Below are 21,191 nucleotides of genomic sequence, written 5' to 3'. Positions count from 1 at the left end.
CACACACATACACATGATCATATATCGCATATTTCTGTTATTTATTAAATTCGTTTAAGAGATTTTTTTGTGTTACTCGTGATGAAAACGATAAACAACAAAGCAAACAAAACAAAACAAAAAAAAAAAAAAAAAGAAGTGAATTGTGTAATATGTAAAATTGTGAGAAGATATTTAAGAAAATTTGATTCAAATACGAAACTTAATAAATGTGATCGCAAAGTAACATTAAGTCTATTCATTTCTAATGTCAATGGCCAAATCAGTTAGAAGAAGAGAGCATTTATTATTCAGCTACAATCCAACATAATTTTAAGCGGTTGAACTAAGAAGATCTGATATATATATATTGTGGCAGCTATTAGTTACGCCAAGCACTGAAATGATGCATGAAAATGTTTTATATATACAATGGGCACTAATCGACTGATTTGAACAATTATTTGGAGCGTTGCAAATAATGATACATTTATACTTATTAAAAAAAGAATAGGGTATTCTAATAGCTATATTCAGTCGTAAAGCTGAATAGCACGTTTCTGCCTTAAAAATCAAAAGATTTAATATGGTGATTAAAGAAAAAGGCAGACGACGACAACGCCCAGCTCATATTAATATTGATGTAATGTTTTTTGAATGTTCTAAGTAGTTATAGGTTGTCAGAAGGGTTAATTGAAATGATCTGTGATATATTCCATCACGTCATGCATTTGTACTTAATACAACGAAGTTAAAATGTAAGTAAAATATATATAGGGTGCTTTTGGCTTGTTGAACAATAACTTAGTATTTGTATGGTTGTTGAACCATCAATTGTGGTTGACTAGCCTTACATAATTACCAGGGAACGTGTGCCTAATAACTTAAACGGCTTTTTTATGGCATAGAATAATAACCTAATATATGAATTCAGATTTCATAAAGTTAGTGCTACCTAATAATTTGAGAGTTCTCGTTGAAACTCGTGGACTAGGGGCAAGTACCTCATCTGATCTCTGATGTCTGACAAGTGAAAAATTAAGTTTCAACCTCAAACCAGCACACGTCACTTATCATAAGACTGGCATGGAGAAACAGGAGTGCTCAACATAGAGCCCATAGTGCTTATGCGCTGCTCTTCTCTGCTCTGCGAGCAACTCAACTCGGAGTCGGCAGCAGTTGCGGCGTCTCAAAGCCCAAAATGAGTGGAAATGCTGTGAGCGAGGCTTAAAAACGTTTTCAGCAACCGAAAAATGGTTAGTTTCGCTCAACGCGTTCACACGTTAACAACGTCCGTCGTCGGCAGTGTTTACTGGGCTCAAACGGCACAGCATTCAGTTTGATCAAATTTGTATAAAACCGTCAGTTATTGTAACGCCGCAACGCACAATTAAACCAAATTTATATAAGTTTTTGCCAAGTTGTGAAATTAATCTCTGATTAATCTCCGTGTTAAGTGTTTATTTCATAAATAAGACAAGCAACCCATCGATTTTAAACGGAAAATTCAAAAGTAAGCGATTACATAATGGGGAAAGGATATTAAACCGACTCAAATACGAGAAACACCTACACAAAAAAACAAAAAAAAAAAAAGACTCAAGCCAGTTGTTGTTGTTATTGTTGTTGTCGCCTGGAGACGAAGAAAAACTTTCGCTTTCACCGAAGCGCCGCATTGAGCTTTTCTTGGAACAAACTACAACAGCTGCGGTGTTAGCCGTGGCCAATACATCATTTGAGCCGTATGGCAAGTAGTGCTATTTGTCGTTTGTCGGGCATTTGTTAATTATATTCGGGTGATTCTTCAAAAATTGTTTTGACTGGAACTGGAACTGGAATGATTAACATTTTTCTATTTCTTTTGAAGGAGTGAACTTTTTTTAAGCTTTTTATTTTTCTTGTAATTAGCTACGCTTTGTTGTGGTTCTGAGACCGACTTTAATTATACAAAAAAAAAAAGATGGTCTATTGATTTAAATCATTTTTTATAATTGGCGTGCAAAACGTAACAATTCTCTTTTAAATGTTTTCGCTTGTTGTGTTTTGCTGTGTACACATGTATGTAATACTTATATCTACAATCCACGATTGGTCAATTGGTTATGCGGATTGCTCAAGCAACAAAGTCAATTAAAATTACGCGGTAGTGGGTAATACGTTGTACGTTTCAGTTTTTGAATGTTAGGCCAAAAGGCGCATTCGCTGCAAGGTCTCGTCCAGCACCGAAGTTAGCTAATGCCATAAAATAAGTAAATACAGCACAATCACAGACACACGCAATGTGTAGTCATTAGTAGAGGTATTTAAGTATGTGTGAATTTGTTAAGTTATGAATACGTAGATATGTTTTGCATTAATATTCACTGGCGAACACAATTTGGCAACTGCATTAACGGTCACACCATTGTGACCTCGAAACGGACACCATTCGAATACAGATATATGTATATACAGATCCATAATAATACTAGATACATTTGGGGCTTTTATTGAGGCTTCTCGATCAATAAACGTCTTAAATTCGTACACTCTTCGATGTGATGTGAATTTACAATTTATCAATGACAAGTGGTATTCATTGTTCTTAGTTAGTTTTGTTGTAGTTGATCATAAAACCGCATTCTAATGATGTGAATATAAACTAATTGATCACGTGGCCGATACTGCCTGGAACGCAACTTGAGCAATTTGTGTTCATGTACAATACATGCATATTGAAAGTGTGACACAAAATTGACTTACGAATAACGCTAAGTGCTCTAAAGTTGATTCAAGTCAAGTGGGTGGTGCTCACAGTTTACAGTTTGCAGTTTGCAGTTTGCAGTTTGCAGTTTACAGTTTACTTTACATCAATATCCGGCATGTAAATGTTTGAGATCGCACCTAAACCAAGCCGCAGTCAGCAAATAACTCGGGAGCTTGAAAGCTTTCAATGTTAAAACGTGTTTTTGAGTCTTTTCTTTCGCCTGCTCGCTGGCTGTAAACTCTCTCTGTGCACCCCTCCCCACTCGCTCCTTTTAGCAGTTATACTTTGGTTTGTCAGATCTTATGCTATGATGTAACCGCATACACACACACACACGCACGCACACTCTGGGCTAATTGGCGGAGCGGATGCAGAAAGAGCGTGCAAAAGGAAATACAAATTGCACGTCGCAAGCGCAGCTTGAGACGCAACAAGCTCTCACTCTCTTTCTCTTTCTATCTTTCACTTACCTCCTGCCTTCTCCTGTTCGACATGTTATCGTGGTGTGACCCAAAAACGCAATCGTCAATATGCTTGCGAGTAACTACACACACACACACACACACACACATGCACACAGTTTGGGTGCTGGTAACTGGGCATAGTCAAAGCAGGGCATATTACGAATTTCGTTTTTTAACAGCGTCTGCCCCGCCACATTGAAATCTGTGTGAAGGCCATGAAAGTGAAAAATAAAAAAATTACAACCAAAAAAAAAAAAAAAACTTGATTTTGGCCAGAGGACGGTGGAGGAGTATGCTCATAAACAGTTTGTTGACCAAAAATGCTTACTTTTCTCTCGTTCAGCCAATTAATATGGCTTTTATTATGCTCTATGTGTGTAGTACTTATTCATTTCGGTGAGTGTGTGTGTGTGTGCGTGTGTACGTGTGTGTAAGCACAAAGTCAATTGGCCATAGCGGGTTACAGTGACTGCAAGCAGTCATCATCTTTTTGGCCCGACCTGCAGTGATATAATCGGTTGTCTTTTCATTTTCGTCTTTCCACTGACCTTCGTGCGAGTTAAATGGGTTTTTGAGCATGTAGAAATTTAAATCATACGATGATCGTAAGATGTTGACGGTGTTTTCTTATGCAAAACGGATGGTCCCTTCACATTTGGGTCATGGTCAATGGACCGGTGCTTCGATAAAAAGCTGTTCATCTGTCATTCAGCAGTTAATCGGTCTGCTGTGGCAATTTTAATATGCAGTCAGCTCTATTTTTAATCAATTTGCCAACGCCACAATGGATAAACTGCTTATACACAAATATATTAATATATATATTTGATATATATATATATATATTTATAGATATATATCAAATGATTCGACATCGACTAATGCTCCTCAGTTCAAGCCCACATAATAAACTCTAACTTGAATTTGAACCACTCACAGTCAGAGCCATTGACCCAGGTCCGAACCACACACAATAAATTTTACTGCACCAAGTGGGCTTTAATCATTGACTTGTAACATTTGTATATGCATTGTGTTTTTCTATATGTGTGTGTGTGATTGTTAATGTAGGTTAGTAAACAGTAGTATTGGTAGCAGACTCAACAGAGTTCGATGAATTTTAACATTTTGGGCTTCAGAGGCCAGTGGCTGACCAAGGCCAACCACATAATTAGTGTTTTATTTGACTGTACGCTGCATTGTGCATATTACGTATACGTAATAATTAGTTTAAGTCTTGTTATACTCTACTTTAATTAGCATACAGCTCAATTGAGTTGTGTGAAGGTGTGTTACATCCCATTAATTATATATACCACTAATCAGTATTGCAATGTCAATCTCTCAACTGAAGTCTTTTGCATTTTAAGTATATTTTTATCTTTGGTTTGCTAGGGTATTTCATCTTCGTCACTTCACTGACAACTCGATTTTCTTATGCCATTAAGTGGTTTCTAACGGCAACTGACAGAAGTTCGTGGCTCTAAAAGTATAATTCGTTTATTCTATGTTTTCGATGAAATCACTTTGTGCTCAATACCAGTCAAAATGGTTATTTAATCATTTAATTGCATTTGTTTTTAGTGTTGGAAACTGGGGTCATGCAAAAACCGGAACTGGACGGATCGGCATCCAATGGCGAAGACTACGATCCCTATGTGTGCTCGCTGAGTCCAGAGATGAAGCTGCTGGCCAAGGAGGATCTGCACGAGGATGACAATATCAGGCGACAGGCACTTGCCCAGTTCCGCGAGTGGATTGCAAAGCATCCACACATCAAGAAGTGCCGAACTGATGCCATTTTCTTGCTGCGTTTTCTGCGTTGCCGGAAATTTTCCGTACCATCGGCATGTGAAATGCTCGAGCGTTATTTGACGCTCCGGCAGGTAAATCCACACTGGTTCCAGAATTTGGACATCAATGATCCGGCCATCAATGAGATCTTTGATGCCGGCTATTTGGTGCCGCTACCCCAGCGCGATGCCGCTGGTCGCAAGGTGATCTTCTCGGTGGCCGGTGCATTTGATCCGTACAAGTTCACCTCCGCGCAGATGGTGCGTGTGCACAGCATGATCTGTGAGTCGCTGCTGGATGAGGAGGACTCCCAGGTGTCGGGTTATGTTCACGTCAACGATGAGAGCGGCATGAATATGGGCTTTGTCAGCCTGTGGTCTCTGACCGATCTGCGCAACATTGTGAAAACCATACAGAATTCAACACCGATGCGTCACAAAGAGACACATTTTGTGAATATACCCCACTATGCCAATCGTGTCATTGAATTGGCTGTCTCCATGCTGAGCGAGAAGCTCAAGAAGCGTATTATCGTAAGTTGAATATAGCTTAAACTATATAATTACATTAGCTGACTTCTCGTTGTTCATTTTGCCAACAGGTGCACAAGAATGTGGAGTCGCTCAGGTCGAAAATCGATCCTGCCATTTTGCCCAAGGAATATGGTGGAACTGTGCCACTTGCTGATATGATTAAGGAGTTCAAGGCCAAAATACAACAGCGTCGTGCCGCAATTCTCGCCCTGGATGATATGCAAATTGAGATCACCAAGGATTCGGCCAAGTTACTGGGCCATGATAGTGGTGACATCGATGCTGGTGTTGTGGGTAGCTTTAGGAAACTGGAAGTGGACTAGTTCCCTATGTTTAGACAGTAGGTTAGGCTAGGCTAAATCAGAATACCATTGAGACACTTGACAAAAACAAAACAAAACACAAAACACACATCAAAATTGTTGCATGCAACTTAAATTATAAAATACAATTATACACACATATATATATATATATATATATAAAGAGCCGCATCCAATTTGGCAACAAGTACAGATACCGGAAACTGAAAATTGCAGTTCATTTCTGGACTTTTATATATATATATATATGTGCAATTATATCCATGCACTCGACTCTGTGTGCATGCATGCTATTTAAATATATATACATATACATTCTTGTTCAAATGCTTCATTGGATTTTTCATTCATTTAATTGTACCCCTGTTTCAACAGATTCCAATTGTTACTCACAAGAGGTATGTATTTACTTAATCGTTTCTTTTTCAAGTACTTTATGCTACAAGTGCAATTCGAAAATAAGTATTCAGATAGCTATTTGCGATTGCTTAACAAATGGAGTAATGAATGTGGATGTTTAATCAATTTAGAGAACATGCCGTTCTAAGAATAGTGTTTGATATTAGATCTGTTTTGCGGAAGTAATTCGATTAGCGAGTCTATGGGTAACATTAATTATGCGGTTAAGGATTTTATTAGTACAAATATTCAAAAATTATGCTTTATATATAAAAAAACAACGTATTTTTGCTATACAAATCAAATAAATAGTGAAAATTCGGCGTTTAATGTAACTAAAATTGTATCCCAAACCATGAAAAGTTAATGATAAACTTTAATTTGCTATAAAATGCTCAAAATGATTAAAATTGAGATACTGAATCAACACAAATTAAATTAGATATACAGATTGAATACTTTGAACTTTACCTTAAAATATTTGTAAATATATTTTTAAATACTTGAACTTTATTTAAAAATATTTGTATATATATTTAAAGTCATTTAACACCTTTTGAAAGTACTTAGAACTTGAAAGTCTGCTTAGATTTGTAAATTTTAAAAGTAGAAAGATACATTTATGAATATCAGTTAGTTATGATGTAGCGTATTTAGCAGTCGCATAATATAAACGCAAAGAATGATTGTTGTTACTGTAGTTGTTGTTGCAACACGATAACGGTGATACAGACAACGCCGACATGCACGAAGACAGTGACAACAACGACGACGTCGACGTCGATGACGACGGTGAGAGAATCTTATTGCATTTTTGAGCAAGAAAGCGACGACAATCAAAGCTCGAGGTACGAAAGCGTAAAGTTCATGCACATGTGTGTGTGTGTGTGTGTGTGTGTTCTCGTATGTACTAAGTATATGTGTGTGTGTGTGATCATACTTCTTTATATGTACAACTGTACAACTGTACATATGTATTGTAGAGACTTTGCGAGAATGTGTGTCGGCATTTATGATTGTACGCTTTATTATTATGACCGCATACGAAATGATTTCCAAGTTTACATTTCAGTTGAGCGTTGAATCAGCTGGAGAACGGCCAGCGTTGAACGTGGATCGTTGAACGTTGTTTGTTGTTTGTTGTATGTTGTCTCATCTCGAGTTCGAGTTCGAGTTCGAGTTTATTGTTGCTAATTGTTGTGCTAAATGCTTTGCTTCGCCGTACCGGGCTCTGAGCAATGTAAGTGACATCTCGAACATCGCATTGAGCAATTGTTAATAGATTGAGGTCTTCTTGGGAAAGAAAAACAAAAAGAACTTAAGAACTTTGGCACAGTTCTTCGACTTTCTCGTTTGCCGGTTTGTATAAATTTGCAAATAAGTTTGCATTTGATAAAGTGTAAGTGCGACATGAGCCACGCGCGGTTCAAATGATCTGGCAGCGGCATACGGGAGGTATGAGCAATATATTTGGCCCTGTTAGTCACCAAACTGTGTTTGTATAATTGGGTGTGTGAGAGTGATTGTACTTTTCATTATGTGGTCAAAGACTTTTGGCCAAAAGCCGCAGTCAGACAAAAAAGTGAGATTGTTAAGTTTAGCTGAAATATAATATATAAATATGTGCATATTTATATGGAATACTATATGCAATTGAAATCAAGCCGCTAACGGCGCTAAACGCAAGTGAGCAGCCAATTGGCAACTAGGCACTAAAATGCCACGAGCGTCCGGCGCTCAGAGAGATACCGCTGGCGCTAATCAAGCTGTATGAAATCGGAGCAAGCCAAAAGCTTTGCCACTGAACAGCTGTTTGTAAGGCAACCTTATCCAAACGTAGCTTTTTAGTGGCTTGCGCTCTCTCTCTCTCTCCCTCTCTCTATCTCTCTCTCAATCTCTGATAAGTGGAAAGCGCGCTGGAATTATGTGTACTAAAGAGAGAGGGAGAGGGAGAGCGATTATAAGAGAGCGCCAATTGTCCGCTCGTTTATCAATATGGAGTACGAGTCACAGATAACGAATCATTTATATAAATTATCAACTTTTTTTTCCCCATTTACACAATGGAAAACCACAGTGGACAAACGGAGCATTGTGCATTTGACTTGCCAGTCTGTGCAGTGAAGCAGTGGAGTCATCAACTACATAGATCAATATGAACAAACTGCGAACATTGATGCCGGGCCACAATGCCAAAGATTCTGCCCGCAATTCAGTTACCCTGGAGCCGGAGATTTGCTTCCAGATAACCATTGAGACGCATCAGCAAACAGAGAGTGATCAGAGCTTTAAATCTGGGAGCGGTTCGGCTGCGGTTCCAGAACTAAATGTGCACTTAATTGCGGCACGACATTTACCTTCACTGTTCGGCTTTAAGATCGTGCAGGGGTATTTAATAAAGGTAAATATTGAAAGAATATATTATTGATTCCGGAAATGTCTGTATAAAGAAGTTCTCTTTATTTGAATTTTAAAAGTTATGAAAGAGACTTTTTGAGTGTTATTCAAGCAGGTTTAGTTATTTCTTGGAAGTTTTGCTCTATATAAATATTTATTTTTCACACAGGTTAAATTATTTCCCGGCACAAAGCGCTTAGACAGCAGCATTCAGACTAATACCTGGCCAAAATTTAATGAAAATTTCAAGTTTCCCTTAGTGCCTGACATAAAGTAAGTATCTTTAGCTCTGAGGTTAGTAATATTTTCGTGAATAACATTATATCCGACTATCTACAGACCCTCTCTGAAACATGGCTCTGCCTTTGCATCCCGGAGACAGACGCAGAGTCAAAATAATGGAGATTCTTCCACTCTCGACGAACTCTTTGCCGGCCAATTTGTGGTCTTTACTGTATATGCCCTGCTCGAGTTACCTGCCGCAGTAAGTTGTCCACATTTTCCAATTTGAAATTATATCTATGTAGGTTAAGTAAATATGTCTCCATTTTCAGAGTTTCAATCGATTTAGTAAGACCTATCGCTCCCTTAAAGATAAGAGCACGAATTTTGTGCAGCGACTCGCCTCGAGTGAAACCCAGACTGAAAACGGCGAGGCCCAAAATGGGAAGCGAAAGAAGTCGACTGACAATCCACGGGATGCCATGCCGCCATTGACAATAAGTGAATCACGGAGAAATATCGGTAATTATGTATTAAAATACATACGCAAAATACAAGTAGAGATAAATCTAAAGAAGTTTTATATTTGTGCAACTGTTTCCGGCAAACCATTTTCAAAATTACATTTGACTTCAAAATCGATCAAGTTTTGAAAGAGTTATGGCAGTATGAAAGTGTTGACACGTTCCTAACTGTGTTTTTTTTATATATTAGAATTTGATCATTGATTTCGAGCGATAAACGTGTTCCAACTTTAAATGTAGTAAGATTTTAGAGGTCAAACCATGATCTAAACGGCATGGCTTGTACAAATCAGTTAAGTTTGTCAAAAAATGTAGGCTTAAAATGTTGGGAAGGTGATAAATTAACTTCGACATATATAAGTATTTACATACTTGTTTAGTTTAATGTATTTCGATTGTTAATTTCAGGCTCTGTTACCTGTTACCTTGAGACAAAGATTTTCAAGCGTAATTCTCGCACTGGCTCCTACTCGACTGAGGAGCTCTGGCTGCCCATTAAAGATATAACGACCACTGTGCTCTCGAAGACGCCCAACAATAATAATAATAACAACAGCAACAATGTAAGTTATCAAAAAAATAACAAACTGACGACAAAATGACAGAAACATTTAACTAAACAATGACTTAACTGAATGCCATAACCCAGCCGAGTGTTAAGTGCAAGTTCATAACAGAAAACAACTGAAATTAAGATGTGCATTTCATTTTGGTCTAGTGAAAGTTGGCTGAAAAGTAAATTGCGACAAGTGTTAACCACGTAACCAAAGACATGAAAATTAAACCGACTGAAAGCAAAAGCATGAATGAAGCATAACCCTTGAACTTGGCTTTCATTTCCAGCTCACCAATGCACCCAAAGGCGTTGTTGAACTGGCGCTTGAGGTGCGTGATCTTAGCGAGAGCGAATCCCTGCCAGAAGTGGATGCGCAGTCAGAGCCAAAGGACATCCCAGCGGGAGCCAACAACTGGCAGCGCATGCGCGCCGAGATGAAGCGCAAAATGGGTATGAGTAATGTGACAAATGTCTTGGGCGGCACACTAATGTTCCGAGTGACGACATCCCGAATGCGTTGCTCCAACAAGGTCAAGGACGAACTGGAGGCGACGGCCGGCGGTGGTGTCTATGTAAAGACGACGGTCTTTGAGCATGGCATCTATGTGGATGCCTGGAAATCGCCCATCTTCTATCCCTCGCTCTCTACGAAGTGGGATGGCGCTGGTGGAGATCAGGCGACCATTTGTGTACCCCTGCGCAGCATGGATCAGCTGGAGAATATGGTGATCCGCACAACGCTAGCGACTAAACTGAAAATGGGCAAGAAACTAGTGCTGGGCACAGTTCTAATCGGCGGCGATGGCTCCGAATCGGGTTTGGAGCAACTGCGTCTGTTGAGAGATTCGCCAGTCAACGAGCGTGTGAGCACCTGGCACTGCTATCATTAATTCTCAGCCAGCTTTCATGCCATTTATTTCTAAACCAATGTCTAGTACCAAAATTAAAGATGCATTTTCCCTATTGATACACTCAGAGAAACTTATGGACTTGCATTTAAGAAGAACAATCTATAAATTTTGTATTTAATAATAACATTATATAAATAATAATAATTTTCTAAAAAGTAGAAATACTTGCCCACAATAGATCTGAATATTTCAGAGCTGTATGAATGAAAAATTTAGAAAATTTCGTTTAAGAATTGTGCAATATGTAAAATATCGAAAATGCAATTTTTTTCGCTAAATGTTAAGAAATACTTTGTGTTTTTAAGTAAATCAGCAATTTTTATTATTTCATAGATATAGAAACACTTCAATTGTAAAATAGAAGTAATAATCCTGACTTCTGAGACCTCTAAAAAATAAGTTAATTTTCTCTAAATTATATGTGACATTTGTTGGCTGAGTGTATCATTAAATTTATATGCTCATCGTTTTTATTAACTCTTATGTGTTGGATTTGGGTTCTCCGTTAAGCGCTGGTTTATGACCATGGCCATATTTAGGGACTGGCATCGGAACCGGGTCGAGCGCTCACTGAATCTGTTGCTCATTTCACGGTTAGGGGTTTTCACACTTTTTGCGTAGTATTCCCAAGCGACGCACCATTGTTTGCGGCCCACTGTGCGAGCTTGTATGTATTGGTGTATTAGTGTGCCTGCTGCCAGCAGCATCGAACGCAACGTTTTTGTACATTTTGTTTGCTGTTAGCTCAGTTCGAAGCGCTCGACGTTGGCGTTCAGTTCTCGAGGAGACAGCGTTGCGATCGGATGTGTTTTTTAGTCGGTGCGTGTGTGTGTGAGTGTGAGTTGGTGTGAGTGTGAGTTGGTGTGAGTGTTTGTCGTCGTCGTAGTCTGAAGCTGCGAGTTGTCGGTCTATATATGAATATTGAGATTCAGTTCTTCCAATGTAAAAATAAAATTTACGAAAACATATTTGAAAAGTGACTTTTCAATGTGCTAAAAAGAACCTGAGCGAAAAGTGCGGAAAACTTTGCAACGTTTTATTCGCGGAAATTCAAATCAAATCAAATAGTGTGTGCGCCTTTGGGCCACCCTGTATTTGCCAGGCACTTCAACAGGTAACCGGCAGCCTTAGCCTCTAATTGATAGGTGCCTCTCATTCAGTTAACATGCAAATAACAACAATAACAATTAATCATTAACCGTATACGCGCACTCAAAATCGTTCAATTGAATGGCGATAAAAAACGCAGCAACAATCTATATATACACAGTTAATAATGATGCGGCCTCAAATAGATGTCGTCATTTCATTTCATTGAGTTGGCTCATTTGTATACATAATGCTATATATGCTATATACATATATATGTGCCATATGTTCCTAGTGCAGTTGCAAGCAACGGCAATGCATCAGTTATGGACACAACAACAGTTTCATTCATGAAAACAATATGCAGATACAGTGATCGCTCCAAATTGCAATGCTTCCCAAAAAAAAAATCAATGAAAATACAATCATTTCCGCAAATCGCAATTTTCGTACAAATATAATTGGAAATTTAATGACAATCAAAACGTTCAAATTATGAGTCTGAAAATCAAATTTAATTCTTTAGAAATATGAAAATTAAATAAAATATACAATTTCAGTTTTCTAAGTCATTCTAATAAAATGGAAATTAAATGACCATTAAAATATTAAAATCTCTCTGAAGTTCAACATCTAATAAAGAATACAATTTTAGATTCGCAAAAACTATGATTTCTGAAAGTCGTAAATTTAAAAAAAGAAAACTAAAAATTGACATTTTTATTGACCATTAAAACCACAAAATGGTGAACTTAAAAATGAAATAAAATATACAATTATAGTTTGTGAACCATCATAATTTGCTTAAACTCCAATACGCGAGCGATCACTGTAGCCACAGATGCACATAAATTATATATAAAATGCATTAAGCGCATACATGTGTTATAAATATGTCGTCTAAGGGGGGTGTTTTGGGGTGGCTGGCGCCGCGATCGAAGCTTCTTTGCGATTGTAGCGCGGAGCGAATCATGATTTATGGCTAACAACATCCGTTATATATATACATACATACATAGGAATTTACATACATACATATATTTACTTGTGTGTGATCGCTTGGAATTGTGGCCTAGCTTATTACAACAGAGATCGAATCAAAAAATTGGCCTTTATATTTATAAAAAAAACACACACACAACAACTAATAAATAAACTTGAGTCCCAGACGCATCTTGACATTTTTCAACTTCCGTTGCGGACTGCCCATCTGCACATAAGTAGCAGGTACACACACACACACACACATACATGTATATATATATATATAGGCATATGTACGTTAACTTGTATAGTAAGACGAGAACTGCCCACGAACACTAACGCTGCCCACTCGAGACATAAACAACAACAAACCCCCACATGCTAAAAAAAAAATATAGCAGACAGACGGACAGACAGACTGACAGACAGCGAGACAGACACAGTAGCGGCGATTCGCTTTTCGATTTTTCGTAAGCGTCATTAAAATTGCATTTCGTTGAACTGGCCCGAAGACAAGTGCTCCCCACACTCCCTCTTCGTCTTCGTCTCCGTCTCCGTCACCGTCTGCCAGTCTTCAAACCTCACCCACTCGTCGTCGAGCTGTTTTGGCTTTGCCAGACTTTGCGGCTAGCTGTGCCAGCAGGTGGTGCTACCAATCGGATGACTATCGAGCGTTTAACTAACACGTTGCTACTGTTTTTATTATTTTCGTTTTGCGTAAATTTTCATTCATGAGTGCTCATTCAAGTGAGTGCTTCTGTATGCACAGTATACGACTGGCAGTTACCCTATGAACACTTGAAGGGAATAAATTATCATAGCATAGTAAATAAGCGACTTGGTTACTGGAGGTCTTCCTTTGACACAGCTATCTTTATGTGTTTATAAGTTTGGGCAAGCTTAGTTAACAGGTTTATGGTTTATTTTATATACCAAGCTTGACGGCACTAGCTTGGCATACCCTTTAATGGAGCCACATACAAAGTATGACAATTGTTTTTCAGTTGTCTGCAAAACAATCAGTAGCAATCAAGTGACTTGTCGTCCCATGGAATTTGTCAAATCTTTATCTGGCTATAATCTCAGGCAAAATAAAAAAAACCCGTAACATTTTAATCCCACTTAGTCTACGTGGGGTATAAGCAAGAGGTGGGCGCTACCGTGTCCAATTTATGACGAACGGTTTGTTTACATGACGGCAACGGCAGCGCATCCGTGAACGTTACTACTGGCTGCTGTTGCTGTTGCTGCTACTGTGCTGCTGCTGCTGCTGCTACTGATGCTGTGGGTGATTTGCGGTCGCGTTGCGTTCTAAATTAAGAAGCGTCGTCTTCTATGTACATATCTGTGTGTGTATATGTATATATATATATATGTAAACACACACATAGAATACGTATGTCGTCAGGTGTTTAAGAATAGTTTCTAGTGGTTTGTTTTTGTGATAATGCTAAATTATTTTCCTTACACACCGCAATCCAGAGCGGCAGTTATTATGTTGCCCGGTGCATATGATGAGATCAGCGCGCCGACAGATAAGCCACATATGCTAAGGCCACCGGTGGGTAATTCAAATTGTGAACTCGCTGCGCACTCTATTCTCGGTATTTATTGCTCACCAAATTTCGAATAGCAGCAAAGTAGAAAATTGACATTCATCGCTATATACTTTTTAGTTGAACTATCCATTAAATGGGTAGAGTTTCGCATTTGAAATTGATTCATTCTTGGAAAAAAAGAAGAATTTAAGAAACACAACATTTACATTTTTTCTACGTGTGTGTTTATATGTAATGTTTTATTTATTGGTATGCATACATATAGAATTAAATGTGGAAGATCTCTTTATTATATTTTTTTCACTTTAAAACATTTAGCAAGACACTTTTAATATTGGACTTTGATTCACAGTTTCCTGAACGAAATATGCAAATAGTTTGCCTGATTTTGCATGCAACACAAAAGTTAAGCTTTAAGTTAAATTTGATTTGATAAATCGTGCAAAATTCGCGACACCGTCATTTGCATTATTATTATTGAAGCCAAAACAGGAAATAAGTCTTTTTATAAAACATAATAAATGATAAAGTAGAGTTAATGGAATTTGCTATGCGTTACGCTCCCATTTTTCTATTGTTCAACTGAAATCAATTATTGTCACTATCTATCTATCTACCTGTATATAAGCGATTGCATTAACGCCAAACTGTTGACATATGAATGGGCCGTTCATGGATTTAATGGTCATTATAGTACAGGGAATGGAAAACCGAGAACTGCCAAGTACTAAACCTAAAAGCGACCCACGATTGTTTCAGCTTGCCTTGGTGTCCCCCTAAAGCCCATTTGTAAACACGTGCGTCCATATAAAGGGCCAAGCAACCGGTGACCATATATGCGATATCAAGTGAGATCGAGATCGAGTATTCGAATGCGATCGACTGAATGCATGTGCATGTGTGATTGAGTATGGGCCACGGAATTTGTTAGGCATTCAGTGTCTGTACTCAGCATACAGCATTGACGTAAGATCGATTGTACTTGCTTATTATAACAAAAAAAAAAAAAAAAACAGAAGGAATATACATTGTTTTTTGGCATTTACCAACGAGTGCTTCTGTTGCCACTTTAAATTCCACTGTGTAACAGGCAAAAGCTGTTTTTAATAGCAAACTTTGTGCTCAGGTCCGGTCTGAACTGTGACTCGCTCACCAAAGCAAGCAAACTTTGCTGTATATATTTTTGAAAAATATTCCAACTGTATGTTTTTAATTTTTGCTCGTCTGTATTTAATTACTTGTACACGCATGAGAATAATGATGATGATGATGATGAACATGTAGCTAATTAATTTCACTTATTTCTCTGGCCACTCTTGCTTGATCGCTGTATTTATTTAAAGGTCTCTTACAAGTTCAAATATTTGCTTTGTAGTTACGATAGCCCTGGGAGCAGCGACTGCGTCAGACTGCTCTAAAAAAGATATAAAAAAAGAGAAGAAAAATAAAAATCAGAAACGGATTCGAAAATTGATGAATTGTGCGTAGTCAAAAGATATGGCAATGGCACTGATTGTACTTTTACGCAAATGAGACGATTAGTTTGGCTAAATTAAACAAGTTAATTGCCTCTAAATAACATCGGTGATTCATCAAATGTGAGACTGCGCCAGATTTTCAAATATTTTCACATGTGCAAAATTAATTGTCTGCTTTAATGTGGACTGTAATTGAATTAAAAGAAAATACTAAGGGATTTGTTTATTAAGTCATTTTCTTTTGATCCTTTCAGCTTTTTCGTTTTGGAATCTTTTATCGTATCACTCGAAGATATATCCGTAAACAAGAATGCATTTAATTTGCGAATTTTTGAAATGGCTGGCACTCTTCCATCTGCTGTCTCAAAGTCAGGTGAGTTGAATGGTTAGTTGGTTGGTTAATCGCTGAAGCGCATCAAAAATGGATTGACTTCACCCACTTGACACATGACGGGAACCCATGATGTCAATCGAAAACAATTCACTCGACAATTTGACGATTGGCAACTGTGAATAATTTACAAATTTGTATAAGCAGTACATCAATTATCTGTTACCCAAATTAAGTAATACCCATTGTGGCCATTATATACACTACATATATGTGTATGTGACCCCGACAACGTAACGGTAAAAATGCCCTTGTGCAGTTTGGTATTTCCGCATGACTGAGTGTTACAGTTAACCCCAGTTGAAATAACCAAAATTGGGCAGGTTTGGCAACTCTGCCATGATCTTTAAATTGCGTTTTAAATCGACAGGCTATCATAAATAGATCTAGTTTAGCGACATATGTAAATAATATTGTACGTTCTTACGCAACATTATAGCATATTATTTGCATTTGCTAATCTACAGTCTTAATTGGAACATGGCATGCCAGCTCATATATTAGCCAATTTACTTGCGACCTTACGGGGTTATGACATTTAATATGCTTATCTAAATTATTTAATGGAACAAACTTTTTGCATATTTTTCTTTTTGCGCAGCCAACTTTTGTTCATAAATTAATTAGGCATGCAAATCGATCGAGTTTATTATCATTACATTTCTTAATATATTATGCAGAAAAGTTTTTAGCTCTGACAGCAATCTTCAAAAGTTTATGAAATTTATTTTCGGCTGCCAAAGTTGAAGTACATCTTTCTATATAGATAAACTTGGAGCAGATATAACAGGAAATTGTCTCTTTTATGTGAAGTACCCTTGAAGTGCCCTAAATTGGCGAAGTTCTCTGCCATAGCGAAAAGACACATGTATATATTAGTTATATCGACTTGTACATGTCACAGTCGAGCTGATGCCATTGGCGATCTACCGCAGAAGGAGCCGCTAAGTCAATTGCGGTGTCGGCGTCGTTGTCGAAACCTATTTTCGATAGGAACACGAGACAGGAAGAAGGGATACGAGTGTGTTTGCCTGGTGCCGTGTCGGCCGGCCAAAGTAAATTTATGTTATTTTTAGCAATGTGAGACTGGCAGCAGCAGCAGCAACAACAATAACAACAGCAGCAATCTTCGAGCTGGAAACATAACTGCGTCCGCCCATTCGATGTCGACAGAGAGAGAGAGAGAGAGAGAGAGCGTGTGAGAGTGAGAGAGAGTGAGAGGCAGACGAGAGCAATGACATCTCAAATGAAATGCAGCAATGATCTTGCAGCCCCCTCGGCAACCGGTACAGATGCAGCTACGGTCTGATTTATCCACAGTGATAAGTCTGTGTTGGCGCAGAAATTGAGTGTTGGCGCGTCTCTTCCATCTTGGCAGACATTCAAATGGCTGCTGTTATTATTTCTAATGTATTGTTTGTCGGAGCGCGTCAATGGGGTTTCCTATATCAACGAAGAGAAAACGATGCAAGCCATCTTTTTGAGTAGAAATACAACACTTTTGAGAATTTACATACCCCATCGGGAATAGGGGAGGCAAATTTAATGGTCGCAATTATGTTTCAACGGACTAAATCTAAAATGCCTCTGTGTAAGACAAATGTTTTTTTCTACACCTTGTACAATTATGACCTGCAGACTGAGTAGCACTTTCTATTTATTTGCAAACTTAAAATGCATTTATAATTGAAGCTTTCTAATCTTTTTCATCTTTAATCTCTAAAACAGAGTGGCAGAGTTCAAGAGGCAAAGCGTCACATACGCGCCGAGTTTCGCGATGTTTTGGGCCCCCCCAGGTATTATGGCTCACACTGGCATCATGGTCAGCGAGTGCATCGCGTCCATATGCCGCATGCACGCCAGAGATGGAGTGGCCGGCGGCGCTCGATCCATCATCCGCATCCCTTCAGCCGCTGGACACAGTGGACCACTTGCGATGAGGATTGCATTAGGCGACGTGAGCGCTTCTGCAAAGCAAAGCGAAAATGTGGACACACCAAGCACGTGGAGCAGCGAAAGTGTTCGCAGTGAGTGGGAAAGCCAAAAAGTGATTATTCCATTGTATATTTAATGTATGCCTTTGCAGTTGTCATCCAGCCATCAAGTGGCATCAAGTTGAGAGCAATTTCCACCACAGGAATTCCCAACCCATTCACATTCCCAGTCAAAATACGCCGTCGATTGTCATAAATGCAGCAGCTGCTGCGGCAAGTGGGCCACCCTTGCAACCTGTGCATGCACAGCCCCAACCACAACCTTCTCCGCTGCCGCAACCAACTGTAGTTTACCCACATCTGCCTGTAGACTCTGTTGAGGTGGTGCACAGAAGACCGCCTACTTCACACTGGCCCCCCATCGAATCTGGTGCAGATGAAGAAGATGAGGACGAGCCTGCCTTCGGGCATGAGGAAGGTGACTTCTTTGTGCTTAAGCGACACAGGCGGAGGCAAAGACCCAAGCACATTTCGTGGCATAGCTCGGGGTACAGCTCGGGGCACAGCTCGGGGCATAGCTTGGGGCACAGCTCGGGACACAGCTCGGGGCACAGCTTGGGGCACAGCTCGGGACACAGCTTGGGGCACAGCTCGAGATACAACTCGAGGCACAATTCGAAGCACAACTCGAGGCATCAAAATGAGGAAAAGCACAAATTTGATTTCATAGACGACGATTTCGAGGACTACTTTGAGCGTAGATCCTTCAGCCACCAGCAGCGCAGTCTGGGCAGCAATGAAAACGTTGGTCTGGATGGCGACATATTTCAGTATGAGGATTTCGACTTCGAGCCAGATCTGAATCAATACGTCGACTCGGAAGAGTATGCGGATAATCGTAATAGCAGCTGGCTGCCCCCAAACAAGGAGCGCAATACACCAGACGGACTGCAATCGAGGCATCGGCGTATGTACTCCAAGTGGAGCCGTTGGAGCAAGTGCTCACCAAAGTGTACCACTAGGAGATATAAGTGAGTCATCATAATCATAATGAAACCTGATCATTTAATATTAAATACCCATTCTTATTTTGATAGAAAATGCCGCATTCGTGAGCAGTGTGGGCGTGAGGTGCTCCGGGAGATCGCGTACTGCTACACAGAGGGCAGTTTCTGTCAGCAGTGGCTGCAGACGCAGGTTCAGAAGATGCCCGCCTATGATTCGAGGCCCAGGCCTGGGACGGCCACCAGACCTGTGCCCGGTACGGCTACTGCTATGAGACGCATGCATACCGAGCCGGCTTCGGCATCGCTGAGCAAGAACGATGTGAACGTCATCATGAATGGAAAGGGCTACCGTGGACCTGAGTATACGCCACTCAAACTACAGTGTGGCCTGCTGCGTAATAGACCCCGCAACAACAACATGTACAACATGCTCAAGATAATTGGGGGCAAGACGGCGCGGAAAGGTGCGTGGCCCTGGCAGGTGGCAATCATCAATCGCTTCAAGGAGGTATTTTGCGGCGGCACATTGATTGCTCCGTTCTGGGTCCTCACGGCAGCCCACTGTGTGAGAAAGGTGCTCTACGTTCGCTTCGGGGAGCACAATCTGGACTATGAGGATGGCACCGAGGTGCAGCTGCGTGTCCTCAAGAGCTACAAGCATCCCAATTTCGATAAGCGAACAGTTGACAGTGATGTCGCCCTATTGAGGTTGGTCTACTTTGATAACTTCCGTATTCCGACAATATTCTTACTTATTTTCACTTTCACTGAAGTCTGCCCAAGAAGGTGAATTCAACCCGGTGGATTGGGTACTCCTGCCTGCCGCGACCATATCAGCCACTCCCCGAAAACGTGCATTGCACAGTTATTGGCTGGGGCAAGAGACGAAACTCGGATGTGGTCGGAACTAGTGTCCTTCACCAAGCAGACGTGCCCATCATACCCATGGGCAACTGTAGCAAGGTCTACCGAGACTATACCATCACAAAGGTGCGCTTAAAAATACATTTATAGCTTTGATAAATAATATTAAAAAAATGTTTTGCAAATTGTAGAACATGTTCTGCGCTGGACACAGTCAAGGACGCATCGATACCTGTGCAGGGGATTCGGGTGGTCCGTTGTTATGTCGAGATACCACTAAAGCTAATCATCCATGGACTATATTCGGAATTACTTCCTTTGGCGATGGTTGTGGAAAACGCAATAAATTTGGCATCTATGTCAGGATGCCCAACTACGTGGACTGGGTCTGGTCGGTGGTCAATTGCAATGGCAACTGCAAGCTGCACTAGAGGATAGATATCCTAGATATACCTTGCCACCGATACCTATAGATAAATAGCTTATTGGTTGCCCGATTCGAAGTTATCATAGATGTAGTTTAGCTTTTAGATCGTTATGTTTCAGAGGCTGTGAGATACTTATTTAGTTTTAATCCCAATTCCGGGAGAACTCATCTTGTAGATACGAACACTTACTAACATAAGTACCGATACATGTACATATTAATTATGATTTATTTGTGTTTCACTTCTTTGGCTGAATATAAATTATTTATTTCCTTATTGCAAAATGGCATATCTTGCTTGTAAGTTAAGCTTATATTCTAGGCGTATTCTAGATTGTGTCAACAGAAATCAATGCAAATGTGTATATAACAGTTGGGAAAACTTGTTTTAATAAATGGAAAGCAATAAATTGAAAATGTTCAATGTGAAGATCTAATTTTTAACTAAATTCTCAATAGTCAATAATCATACAACACACGTTCAGTATTACTAAAAAAGCAACGACATTATTCAATGAAAACCAGTGCATAGTTTCAGGTTGATTTAAGTTTTCAGCAACTAAAAAAAAGAGTTCTTTTAGGCTGATAAATAAAATTACTTGGATAGCAC

At 39.4% G+C, this 21,191-nt stretch overlaps 3 protein-coding genes across 5 annotated transcripts; all 3 read left to right on the top strand.

Moving 5' to 3' along the window:
* The first annotated feature begins 1,259 nt into the window (after positions 1 to 1,259).
* LOC6557379 (clavesin-1) lies at positions 1,260 to 5,949 on the top strand. Its single transcript, XM_032742876.2, has 3 exons — positions 1,260 to 1,492; positions 4,774 to 5,516; positions 5,585 to 5,949. Coding segments are annotated over exons 1-3 (999 nt in total). The 5' UTR covers positions 1,260 to 1,491; the 3' UTR covers positions 5,840 to 5,949.
* A 1,364-nt stretch (positions 5,950 to 7,313) lies between these two features.
* Positions 7,314 to 11,325, top strand: LOC6557355. Of its 3 annotated transcripts, none has more exons than XM_001983710.2 (7): positions 7,314 to 7,478; positions 8,316 to 8,639; positions 8,805 to 8,908; positions 8,975 to 9,119; positions 9,190 to 9,379; positions 9,790 to 9,944; positions 10,225 to 11,325. In XM_001983710.2, the coding sequence occupies exons 2-7, from the start codon at positions 8,394 to 8,396 to the stop codon at positions 10,825 to 10,827; spliced, it is 1,443 nt and encodes a 480-aa protein (XP_001983746.1). In that variant the 5' UTR covers positions 7,314 to 7,478; positions 8,316 to 8,393; the 3' UTR covers positions 10,828 to 11,325. The 3 variants fall into 3 exon arrangements, with proteins under 3 accessions (XP_001983746.1, XP_032598725.1, XP_032598726.1); XM_032742834.1 differs by having other exon boundaries at positions 7,314 to 7,597; XM_032742835.2 differs by lacking the exon at positions 7,314 to 7,478 and adding an exon at positions 7,676 to 7,693.
* A 302-nt stretch (positions 11,326 to 11,627) lies between these two features.
* LOC6557425 lies at positions 11,628 to 20,991 on the top strand. Its single transcript, XM_032743049.1, has 7 exons — positions 11,628 to 11,962; positions 16,213 to 16,331; positions 18,078 to 18,376; positions 18,436 to 19,314; positions 19,381 to 19,998; positions 20,064 to 20,280; positions 20,346 to 20,991. Exons 2-7 carry the CDS (start codon positions 16,269 to 16,271, stop codon positions 20,583 to 20,585), a joined length of 2,316 nt encoding a protein of 771 aa, XP_032598940.1. The 5' UTR covers positions 11,628 to 11,962; positions 16,213 to 16,268; the 3' UTR covers positions 20,586 to 20,991.
* The last annotated feature ends 200 nt before the right edge of the window (positions 20,992 to 21,191 follow it).

The sequence above is a fragment of the Drosophila grimshawi genome, unplaced genomic scaffold (assembly GCF_018153295.1).
Source record: "Drosophila grimshawi isolate 15287-2541.00 unplaced genomic scaffold, ASM1815329v1 contig_44, whole genome shotgun sequence".
Taxonomy (NCBI): Eukaryota; Metazoa; Arthropoda; class Insecta; order Diptera; family Drosophilidae; genus Drosophila; species Drosophila grimshawi.
This window is presented reverse-complemented; position numbering and strand designations above follow the sequence as displayed.